This window comes from Sitophilus oryzae, unplaced genomic scaffold (genome assembly GCF_002938485.1).
Source record: "Sitophilus oryzae breed Bouriz unplaced genomic scaffold, Soryzae_2.0 scaffold_1869_pilon_pilon, whole genome shotgun sequence".
Classification (NCBI taxonomy): domain Eukaryota; kingdom Metazoa; phylum Arthropoda; class Insecta; order Coleoptera; family Curculionidae; genus Sitophilus; species Sitophilus oryzae.
Window position 1 is genome coordinate 1028865 of NW_022146578.1, and position 10695 is coordinate 1039559.

At 31.6% G+C, this 10695-nt stretch overlaps 1 protein-coding gene across 2 annotated transcripts; it reads right to left on the minus strand.

Moving 5' to 3' along the window:
* Positions 1-1144: 1144 nt before the first annotated feature.
* LOC115883298 (G2/mitotic-specific cyclin-B3) lies at positions 1145-9360 on the minus strand. 2 transcript variants are annotated; one of them, XM_030901636.1, is made up of 7 exons: positions 9215-9360; positions 8351-8611; positions 7995-8293; positions 7673-7931; positions 7223-7609; positions 3552-3726; positions 1145-1970 (listed from the first exon to the last, which is right to left on the minus strand). In XM_030901636.1, exons 2-7 carry the CDS (start codon positions 8603-8605, stop codon positions 1804-1806), a joined length of 1542 nt encoding a protein of 513 aa, XP_030757496.1. In that variant the 5' UTR covers positions 8606-8611; positions 9215-9360; the 3' UTR covers positions 1145-1803. The 2 variants fall into 2 exon arrangements, with proteins under 2 accessions (XP_030757496.1, XP_030757497.1); XM_030901637.1 differs by lacking the exon at positions 9215-9360 and adding an exon at positions 8736-9022 and having other exon boundaries at positions 1591-1970.
* Positions 9361-10695: the final 1335 nt, after the last annotated feature.

Here is a 10695-nt window from a genome sequence, read left to right on the forward strand (position 1 = left end):
CTAACACACCAAATCTCGTTTTTTTTATTTGAAAAAATTATAGGGGTTAGCCACTTTTGAGACGCACCCGGTATTCAAGTTTTCTGGTGGACGCTGAATTACGGTCCGCATTTAAAATATAATAACCACAGGTTATTTTTTGTATTAGTCAGTCTACTTTAGATCCTATTTAATTTTTCAGGTATATGTACAGTGTGTTTCATTATGTTGTGTTTAATGGGGTTTCTCGTTTATGAGTAGAGACACAAAGATGCACTGTACTGCTTTTTTATGAAACTAAAGATGGAGTTGTAGTAGCAGGAAAGGTATCGACTCGAAGAAACTCACCATACTACTAAAACTCATGAACTACTGCAAATTTATTGATAAAAATTAAAATACATTTGGTGGATTACTGAGCTAATAGCTAATAGATTAAAATTCTATTAGCTCAGTTTTTTTTCACAGAAATATGTATAGTAGAGCCTCCCCTCCTTTGTTACTTTACCAATTGAACTAGTCATTTATAAGTAGATTTTTAAAAACATCTTTAACTAATTGGCCAAAAGCCGGTTCTGTTCTTGAAATATTTAATATTTATAATCAAACTATTAAATTTCATTGGTCTGTCAAAGCATGTTTCGTCATATTGAGAAGTTACATGAGCCTTACCTTAGAGAATTATAGAAAAAAATAATTTTTAATTTTTTTTGGGCAACGGCCTAGCTACGTCGAAACACCGGTTCCCATTAGAACACCGAAGTTAAGCGACGTAAGGCGATACCAGTGGATGGACGGGTGACCAGTTCGCAACTCTGTATCGTGCTGTTGTCCAAAAAAGGCAAAAGTGTAAAATTTATTGATACACACTGCTCAATCACGCCGGTTCGAGGCCGAATGAGATCGGATATCTCGTGAGTAAGAGTCGATTTATCACTTGCCAAGTCGGTAGGACATTGAACATGATATGACCGAGAACCGCGGTTCGGGTTCCGCGTAAACAAAGTAGGCCCCGTCCAGATTAGCCCTGGCAGCAAAAAGGAGACGTCAACTGAAATCTTTACTTTTACTTTTTTTGAACAGTTTTTTTTTCAAATAAAACAATGTAGTAGTTTGTATAAAAGACTTTGCCACCAAAAGGGATTCTATAAATAAGCAAATAATATTGGTGTTACCAATTTATTAACACAAAGTGTTATAACAGGAAATATAACTCGAGCATTCAGTATATCCAAAAGCGTGTAAAAAGACGGTATTTACAAATTGATCCTAAAATTAGTCCTACTAAATTTATTAAAGTTAATATAAAATGTGTAAACCTGTAGCTATACTAAATAAAGCCTTTACCTACACTGAATATCTCGAGTTTTAACAAATGATAATAGCGCAATATTAAATTTAAAACTACCTTCATGCAATTACTAACAAACGAGTATATTATTTGATTGTACTATATATTCTAGATTTACAAAAAAAAATGCAACAGAAGGAATAACCAAACATGTTGTCTATTACGAAACACACTTTGTGTTAATTTAATAAAAAAAATTGATTAAAAAGTTGGATAAAAATAGATTTCTAAGTATATTTATCATTTAAAAAAAAATTGTGATGATTAAAACAAATTGATTTATTTTGAAGAGATTCAAAAGATAAAATTTGTATAAATAAAACAGATAAAATACAAACGTTCCCAATTACCTTCAAGATATATCAATAAATTCACTGAATTGTATAATAAAATATAAATAAAGAAAAACATGTTTGTGGCCAATTTGTCAATTTTTAAAGTTATAAATAAATGGTAAACTTAGAATTAATAAGTTAACTGGAGAAGAGTTGATGGTCTGACAGAAGAGGCGTTTTGGCCACCTCGAAAAATATTCTATGAGAATACTTATTCCTTATAGTCATTATTTGTGATTTTGGTGGTTTGTGAATGCCTCGGTTCAGTAAAAACACTGTGTCTTTCAGTTCCTCTTTCTTGTAACCTAAAAAAAATCATGTGTTTATAGAAATACTAGCGTGTACCAGCGACTTCGTTCGCGTCGAATTAATCATTTGTAATGGTGATGATAAAGCAAAGCAAGAATTTCCATTAACATACAAACTGGTTAAAATTTTCTCACATTTATGTCAGCATGAGAAAAAACAATATGGCGATATTATTATATAATTTGGTAATATTTGAGGGATAGTTTCATCTCGTTGGAATTTGACTTTCGAAAAATCCGTTTGCCAAAAATAAGCTTTTTCCGTCAAGCAGTTTAAGCAGAATCGTGGTTAAGAAATTGCCCAACTTTTTGGAACACCCTGTATGATTTTTTAAAAAATTTCAAAATATGTAAAAAAACCAAAAAATTATGCTTGTCCAAGCGTTTTTCCGAAAGACTAACCTTTTTTTAAATAACAAATATTGTAATATTTTAGGGGCGTTTTCACCCACTTGGAATTTGAGATTCGAGAAACCCCTCCTTATCGAACCTCTACACCCTACAGTCAATCCGTTTGCCAAAAATCAGCTTTAAACGTCAAGCAGTTTAAGCAGAATCGTGATTACTCAATGCTCATATTTTATGATACACCCTGTATAAATTTATAAAAAATCTTAAAATATGTAAAACAACAAAATAAAATAGACGTGTTTAAGAGTTTTTCCGAAAAACTCACCGGTTTTTAAATAAAAAATATTTTAATATTTGAGGGATAGTTTCACCCAGGGTTCGGAAAACTACATGTTACTTTTAAAAACTACATAAACTACATTACATGTAGTTAATGTAGTTTATGTAGAGGGTGTAGTTTATGTAACCTATGTATGTAAATTTCAAATAGCAAAGGTTTGAGGTGAGTTGAACAAGTTGAAGCTTTAAAAACATATAATGTATTTAAGAAAACAGAAGTATGGCTTTAAATATAATATTTACATCATATTATCTCTATTACACCTCATACAAAGGAAAATTATTCGTAATATCAATACATAGTTTATTAACGTACTTTTCATGTAGTTAATGAACGGGAAAAGAGGTAGTTTTTGAAGATAAACTACACGTAGTTAATCAGGTAAATTACGTCTTAATTAACTACTTCCGAACCCTGGTTTCACCCCCTTAGAATTCGAGTTTCGAAAAATCCCTTCTTATCGAACCTCTACACCCTAAAGTCAATCTGTTTTCCAAAAATCAGCCTTTTACGTCAAGCGCTTTAAGCTCGATCGTGATTAATCAATGACCAGATTTTTCGAAACACCCTGTATACATTCTTAAAAAATCTTAAAATATTTAAAAAAACAAAATAAAATATACGTGTTTAAGCGTTTTTTTCGGAAACTTGACCGTTTTTTAAATAAAAAATATTATAATATTTGAGGGGTGGTTTCACACTCTTGGAACTGGAATTTCGAAAAATCCCTTCTTATCGAACCTCTACACCCTAGAATCAACCTGTATGCCAAAATTGAGCTTCTTACGTTGAGTGGTTTGAGCAGGATCGTGATTAATCAGTATGTCAGTCACTTAAGGATTTTTATATATTAGTATAGATAATTTATAATTTAGTATGAAACTTACCAGTGTAGAATTCTAGAGTCGGTGTCCAGTCGCTAATTTTTTTCATTTTAAGTGCCATATATAGAGAAGCTGCAGCCAATAGAGAATCTCTCAGTGAAATCGTGTCATAATCCATTAGAGCAAATTCGAGAATATATCTGGCCAGAGTCAATACAGGCATTGTCACTTTGGCACACTGAAATCATTTGAAAATAAAAAAACATTCTCAGTATGACCAAAGAGTTTTATGAACGAAAAAACTTATGACAGTAAAAGAATTCTTAAACTTCATTCACAACCTCATAATTAGTGGAATAAATTAGTGGTTTCAATTACACTATATACTTTTTAGTTTACGATCATTCACAATGTCTAAAAAATACAATTAAAATTAATAGAATATCCTAGCAACAGCTTGTGGTAGACAGTTGTATCCATAGAGAAGATCTAATATTTAGCTTATAAAAGAAAAAAAACTTTTAATTTCTAACCACATTTTCTCTAGACGGATGATGAGCAAAGGCCAAAATGACATTCTTCGCAAATTTTGAAGTATAATTAGTGGAAAAGTGAAAAGTTTGTTATCTTTTTCCACTAATTGAAAATTCCTACCACTAATTTTGACGTTCAGAATGCTGAGATTCAAATTAGAGGAACAAACTTCTACATTAATTGAAACCACTCACAATTTATTCCATTAATTGCGAATTGCGAGGTTCTGAATGAAGCTTAAAGCTTAATATATATAATTAATGAAGCTTAAATAACATTAAAATGTCAGTGTCAAAGTCAAAGCATACTTAATAATAAAACTCTTTGATGGGATAATATGTAGTTTGATAGTACGAGTATCTAGTGTCATCAATAAAATTAATTTCTATGAATTCAAAATTTTTTTTTTTCAGCTCACATAGTTTGGTGCTTAGACTAAGGATTGTCAGCCATGTTTTGAATGTTATTTTAACAAAATATTTTGTATACTGGGTGCGTCTCAAAAGTGGAAATGAAGTAAGTAAAAACGAGTAAAAAACGAAATTTGGTGTGTTAAAATATATGACATAAATTAGGATTGATTGACGTATTCAATTGTTTTCGGTCACTTTCTGTTTCACCGGAAATTATTACTACAACTTTTGATTTTTAAATGGCACCCTCGGTATTTTTTTCCTTTATTCAATAGAAAATGACTCTGAATAGAATGACATATCATACGTTAAAAACATAAAGTAACATGCGGTGCATACCGACAATTTGACTCGAAATACCAAGTGTACAAAATTATTCGTAAAAAATGCTTTTTCCAAATATGCCAATGCCTTCAAATGGAAAAAAGGCCATTTGAATTGAGATACGATTAAAAACACAATTTGGTCATCTTTTAACAGGTAAGGACAAGACACTAAAATTATTAGACAATCAAATCTATTTTTCCAAGGTTACTTGATTAAAAATTAGTGTTTTTAACTCAACCATGGCACTTACACTCTTTGACACACAATTTATGTTTTATATTAACATAATTATCAAAAAATAAAAATCAATCAATCAATTATACAAGAAATTAAATAGCGTCACCTCACCCAAGATATAATAGACTCACCCCACAAAGATTGCTTCTCCTCCAGCCGGCCGGCCTCAATGATGCCTTGATATCACACACAATTACACGGTTTTAAGAGAATAAATCAAAGCGTGCTACTCATTCGACAGATCATGAGCGAGAGTCCTATCACACTTCCGCTGATGGGGCATGCACCCTTCTATCTAAATGTGAGGCAGTACCGCGAACACCAAAATAAAATTACACTAGATTCAAATTTTGACAATATCAAACAATTTAAAATACGAATTTTTATGCGAAAATGTCAAAAGTTGACGTATGATATGTCTTTCTATTCAGAGTAAGTTAAAATATATACCAATGCACAGTGGTTCCCAGACAGGTCATTACTTAGTAATATTAATTTCAAAATGTTTGCATGAAATTGTTGCTAATACTTTTCTTATATTCCCCTGTAAACGATACATAATAAATAACAAAATCAATTAAGCCTAGTGTAGCGCTTTTTTTATTAGAAATGTCACATTTCTGCTACTGGTATCAAGCAGTTTTATAAACAGTTTTCAGATAACGCCAATTAATTACTTATTTTATTAAAATTGATAAAAGCTGTTGCCTGTAATGGACGTTGGAAAAGAAGGTAAAAAGAACTGTTTTTTCTTTTTTGCACTTAATTAAACCTAAGTAATATTAGTTTATGGCAATTTATTTGAAGGCAACAAAAATAGAATTCTTACATTTTTGCTTGTCACTCTTTAAGACTTTTAATTACTTTTCCTTTCAAATCCTCTTAAACGGCATGATAATACTTGTTGCTTAAAGTATATTGCATATAAATTAATTGCCACTGGCTGCCGCGAATTGCCGGCGGATCTTATACCGGGTGGTTATTTGACTTTTTGTCTTAAAATAAAAGTAACTTATTTTTTCCTCTTCGTGTCAACTTATTTCGTGGACACACTGTATATCAATTGATAATGGTATTTATAAAGTGAATCAACTGTCTTTTTTATTTTTTCAACATTTAAAATAAATTTGACGTCTTCAATATGAAAAAAACATGTACATATGTGCAAACATAATCTGTATACCTTTCCGAATAGTTAGAACTTAAAATGCAAATGAACACAAACTAGGCCCAATTTTTTTAATACATATTACATTAAGTTTTTTATATACATTTATTAGCCGACCATACCAATAGGTATGGTAGGCTATTTAGATCGGCAAAAAAAAAACAGTTTTTTTAATTTCACTCAAAATTAGTTATTTGGGTCATAAATGACCTAAATACAAAATATTTTCATGAACCGATTTTAACTAAATTTGGTACAAAAATACTGTGGCACCCGAGAATCTGGCCATTAGTTTTTGGTGGGGGTGGGGTTTGGTAAGGAGGTATGGGAGGGGGTTAAAAATTAAAAAAAAAACGTAACTCCAAAATTACAGTAGCTAGCGAAACGCGGTTTTCAAATTAAGATTAGGAATAATATTTGCAACAAAATTTGTAATAACATCAAAATCAGTCAAAGTTGCAGTTTTCGAGATATTAACATATTTTAGTATGGGCGGCTATACGTGCCTCCCGGCGCCAATTTTTTAGCATTTGTTATCAATTACTATTAAAAAAAGTGCAGTCAAGCTATATCTAGATATCTAACAGTTATGACCGCGCAGCTAATTAAGGGGAACCACTGTGCAATGGTGCCATTTTAAAATCAAAAGGTGTAGTCATTTCCGGTGAAATAGGAAGTAACCAAGAACAATTGAATACGTCAATCAATCCTAATTTATGTCATATACTAGCATACCAAATCCCATTTTTTTTATCTCAAAATATAAAAACGTTATAGGGACGAGCCACTTTTGAGACGCACCCGGTACACCTAATATAAAATATGACTGAAATGTAGGAGACATATTTTACTTTTAAGTATCTATATAAATAAAATTGATATCCACATATAATACAACCATTGTGGTGCTAGGCTTTTTGAAAAAATTACAGAAATTCTGTTAAAATTATATAAAAATAACTTTCTTGTGTATTTTAAAATCAAGGATATCAATTAAACATTATTTTAGTTTGCTGTAGTAAAATATATACCCACATTGATTTTTTTTTACTTACTCTTGCATATCTTCGTAAAAATCGGTAACTAATTGGGATACCCAAGTTGAAGCCAATAATCTTTAAGAGATTTGTTTCCATTCTAATCATTTCTCTTCTATTATATGCTCCATCACAAATGTACAAGAAATCATCAATCATTGGTGGTATTCTTTCGTCAAACTTGCTGGCTACAAACATTGCTGCTGCACCTACTAACTGTAATGTTTCCTTCGAGACAGTGACTCTGTCTAAAAACATATCGACCAGCTTAACTCCCAAGTACAATGTCTCATGGTTAAGTTCAAAGCTTTCCTGGATTTCCACCATCCAATCAACTAATAGTGACCTCATCCATTTTGTTAGACAAACTTGTCTGTCCATATAATCCCCAATTGGAAAATCTTTCTATTAATAAATGAAAGATAAATTAAAAAATAATATTACATAATTATTTAATTATTAACTAACTTCTTTCTCCTTGTAATAATTGAAAATGTCCATAGCATAATGGGATACTTGATAAATATCATCCCAATTTTCTTTATCATAGTTTACCACACCTTCAGGAACTTCGTGACTGCCTAAGTTAAGCTTCAATTGCAACTGATCAGCAACAAAGGAAAGATTTGGCGTGGATGAACTGCTTTGTTGCTCAGACGAGTCATCCGATGCTTTTGATAATCTAGTTGCACGTTTCTTAGAATCAAAATGTGGGGAATCATTAGAGCTAGAAGATTATAAGACATTATTATACACATAATATAAAGGTGGATCTGTAAATAAAACTTACATTTCTTCCAAAGCAGAACTATAAAGAGATTCTTCGGTTTTTTCAAATTCATTGCTCAGTCTTTTTTTGGTAGTTGCACCGATGCCCACGACATTCTCTTTTGGCACTTCTTTAGGTTTTACAGCAGTTTGGTTCGGACAATGTATATGTATATGTTTTATAGTTGCTCGGGTTACAACCTTATTGCCGCCTGGTGCAGGTGGTGGTGCCAAATTTTCATTTTGTATAGGCTTCTGCACTGTTTTCATCGATTGAAGTACTTTGGATGATTGCACAGTAATTTTCCTCACTCTAATAATCTTAAATAGTTCCATATTGAGTTACAAAAAGGAAATCAAATAATTAAAAAAAATTACCTTTGCGTCGGTAGGTTTCTGGGCTGTATTATTAGTATAACTATTAAATGTACAAGTCACGTCACCCAAGGCTGTTCTTTTTACAGCCTTTTCTTTTGAAGGAGAGCCTTCGGCCTTACGTTTTCCCCTAATGATTTTATCAATTTTGACAAGACCTTTGTTGACATTTTCTGGAAGACCTAGACCCGCTCGACTCCTAGTGGAAATCTTATTTACGCCGTCCAAAGACCTCAGGGTGGTTTTACTTGGTGCCATATTACTCTTAAATTAATAAATGTAATTGTCAAAATAGCAATGAAAAAATTGAAACATCAGTAAAATTGAGATTTATTAGATCCTATTAAAGAAGGACTATGATTTACGAGTTCTATAAAGATTCTGTTACCTGAAGGGATCAATAATCCTGACATGAAACAACAATGCCTTATAAGTTTTCTATCACGTGGTTTGCTTTAGTACAAACGAATAAAACAAATATCGGTATAATTTAGGTATTAATGAAATAGAGCAAGATTATTTAAATGTACGAGTGTAAATTAATAAACGAGAGATGTAACTGCTAACTGATGTAAATGCATCAACCAGGCGTCAACAACACACCTCCATTTTACCGCCTTTTTTAACGGTATCTAATTTTCCCGCAATTAACCTCAGGACACATTAATATAACACTTATATATTTATTTAAGAAATGGACAGCGAAAGCACGTAATATATGAGCCGTACGGTGTATTTAAAATAAAAAAATATAAGAACAAAAAACTTCAAACATGGTGGCCCAAGCTTGTGTAAACTTTCATGAATGAAATTGTAAATAATGTAAATTATTACTTAAATTAAATAACATAGTATAATCGTACTTACCAATAGTAGTTAAAATACACACCAATAAACCTGACTTTATGTAAAAATTAAGTAAAAATGAACAATATATTGTCGTTATGACATGACAAGCTAATCGTTCTGGACGACCGTTTGGGTTTCAGTTGTTTTGAGCGATTTTTATTGGTCCATTTGCATTTCCTTCGATTTCATTGGTGGAAAGAATGGGAGGGGTAAAAACCTTGACATCCTAGCGGTAACCTAGGGAAATTACTTCAACAGATGTTCCGATTGACATATGCAAATCATTATTTAAAATTTGCAGGATTGACAAGTTTATTATTTTTACTAGAGTCTCCATTTTTGTTCCCGTGATTTCTTTTCTCTGGTTTTCGCAAAGGGTTTTCATATAAGCAGATATAAGCAATTTTTTTCGCTTTGCAAAACTTATTGTAGCAGAATATCAGCAGATTGTAGGATTAATGTATAGGCAAGAAAAATAGAAAAATAAACGTATCTGATAGAATTTTGTTTAAAAACTAATTGCAAACTACTAAATTATAGATTATGCTGATTCAAAAAATTATAGAACGCTTTTAGCGGTTGTTTTTAATAAATAATGATTCCTTATTTTATTTAGTTGTTTTATTATTAGTTTAGTTCCTAAGTTATTTAGTATGTAATTAAAAAAGCTTAGTAGATATTAAACTCAAGTAAATCATTTTACATTGGTCATAAGTACCGTATGATAAATATATGGTGTCCAGTTGCTTCTTTAGTTGCTTGGAAATTATTGTAAATAAATATCGATGACATTCCCCTATTCCCTATAATTTTATAATGACAACGATTTTAATTTCATAGCCATTTGCTGGCGTCTTTTATTCAGATTCAGACTTTTATTCGATCATATTGTATAATGTAAAGACTTTTAACGACAGTATATGATATCAGCCGGCAAAAAGTCAGCCGCTGACCATAATATATGATATCAGATAACAGATGACAGCCGACAATAAAAAAATGACAGTAAAAATAATCCAGCTATGGGTGCGTTCAGGGACGGTCAGCGGCTGAGTAAAGCGGTTTGCGGTTCCCTAAACGGTCCTTTTTAAACACAAAAACAGTCAGCCGCTTAGCAAAAGTCTCAGCGGCCAGTCAGCCGCTGTGTTCCCTGAACGCGCACTATGATCTAAAATGACAGGCAACTGCTATTGTCATATATCTTTGTCTAATATATCAAGAATGGGTAAATATATCCTTCTCTATGTCATAATATATCCTTGTTTATGTCATATATCTTTTTGCTGAACATTCATTATTTTATATACGATCTCTAAGAGAATTGATATGGGAGAAGTCCATTTCTGCACATGGACTATTCAGCTACACATTCATGGGTATGTTTTACACTCCAATATTTTCCACACAACTTTTATGTAACTTTATTTATTGTACGTAGAAAAAAAAAATATTGGCAACATGGGACCATCTCTTAGAATTAATCAATGGCTTTCCGCTTT

Excerpts from the sequence above, each read along its gene's own strand:
- LOC115883298 (XM_030901636.1), bottom strand. The coding sequence starts at position 8,605 with ATGGCACCAAGTAAAACCACCCTGAGGTCTTTGGACGGCGTAAATAAG. Across the intron at positions 7,610-7,672 it reads ATTATTACAAGGAGAAAGAA|AAAGATTTTCCAATTGGGGA; the intron begins GTTAGTTAATAA and ends ATTTATTAATAG. Across the intron at positions 3,727-7,222 it reads TTTTACGAAGATATGCAAGA|TGTGCCAAAGTGACAATGCC; the intron begins GTAAGTAAAAAA and ends AAATGATTTCAG.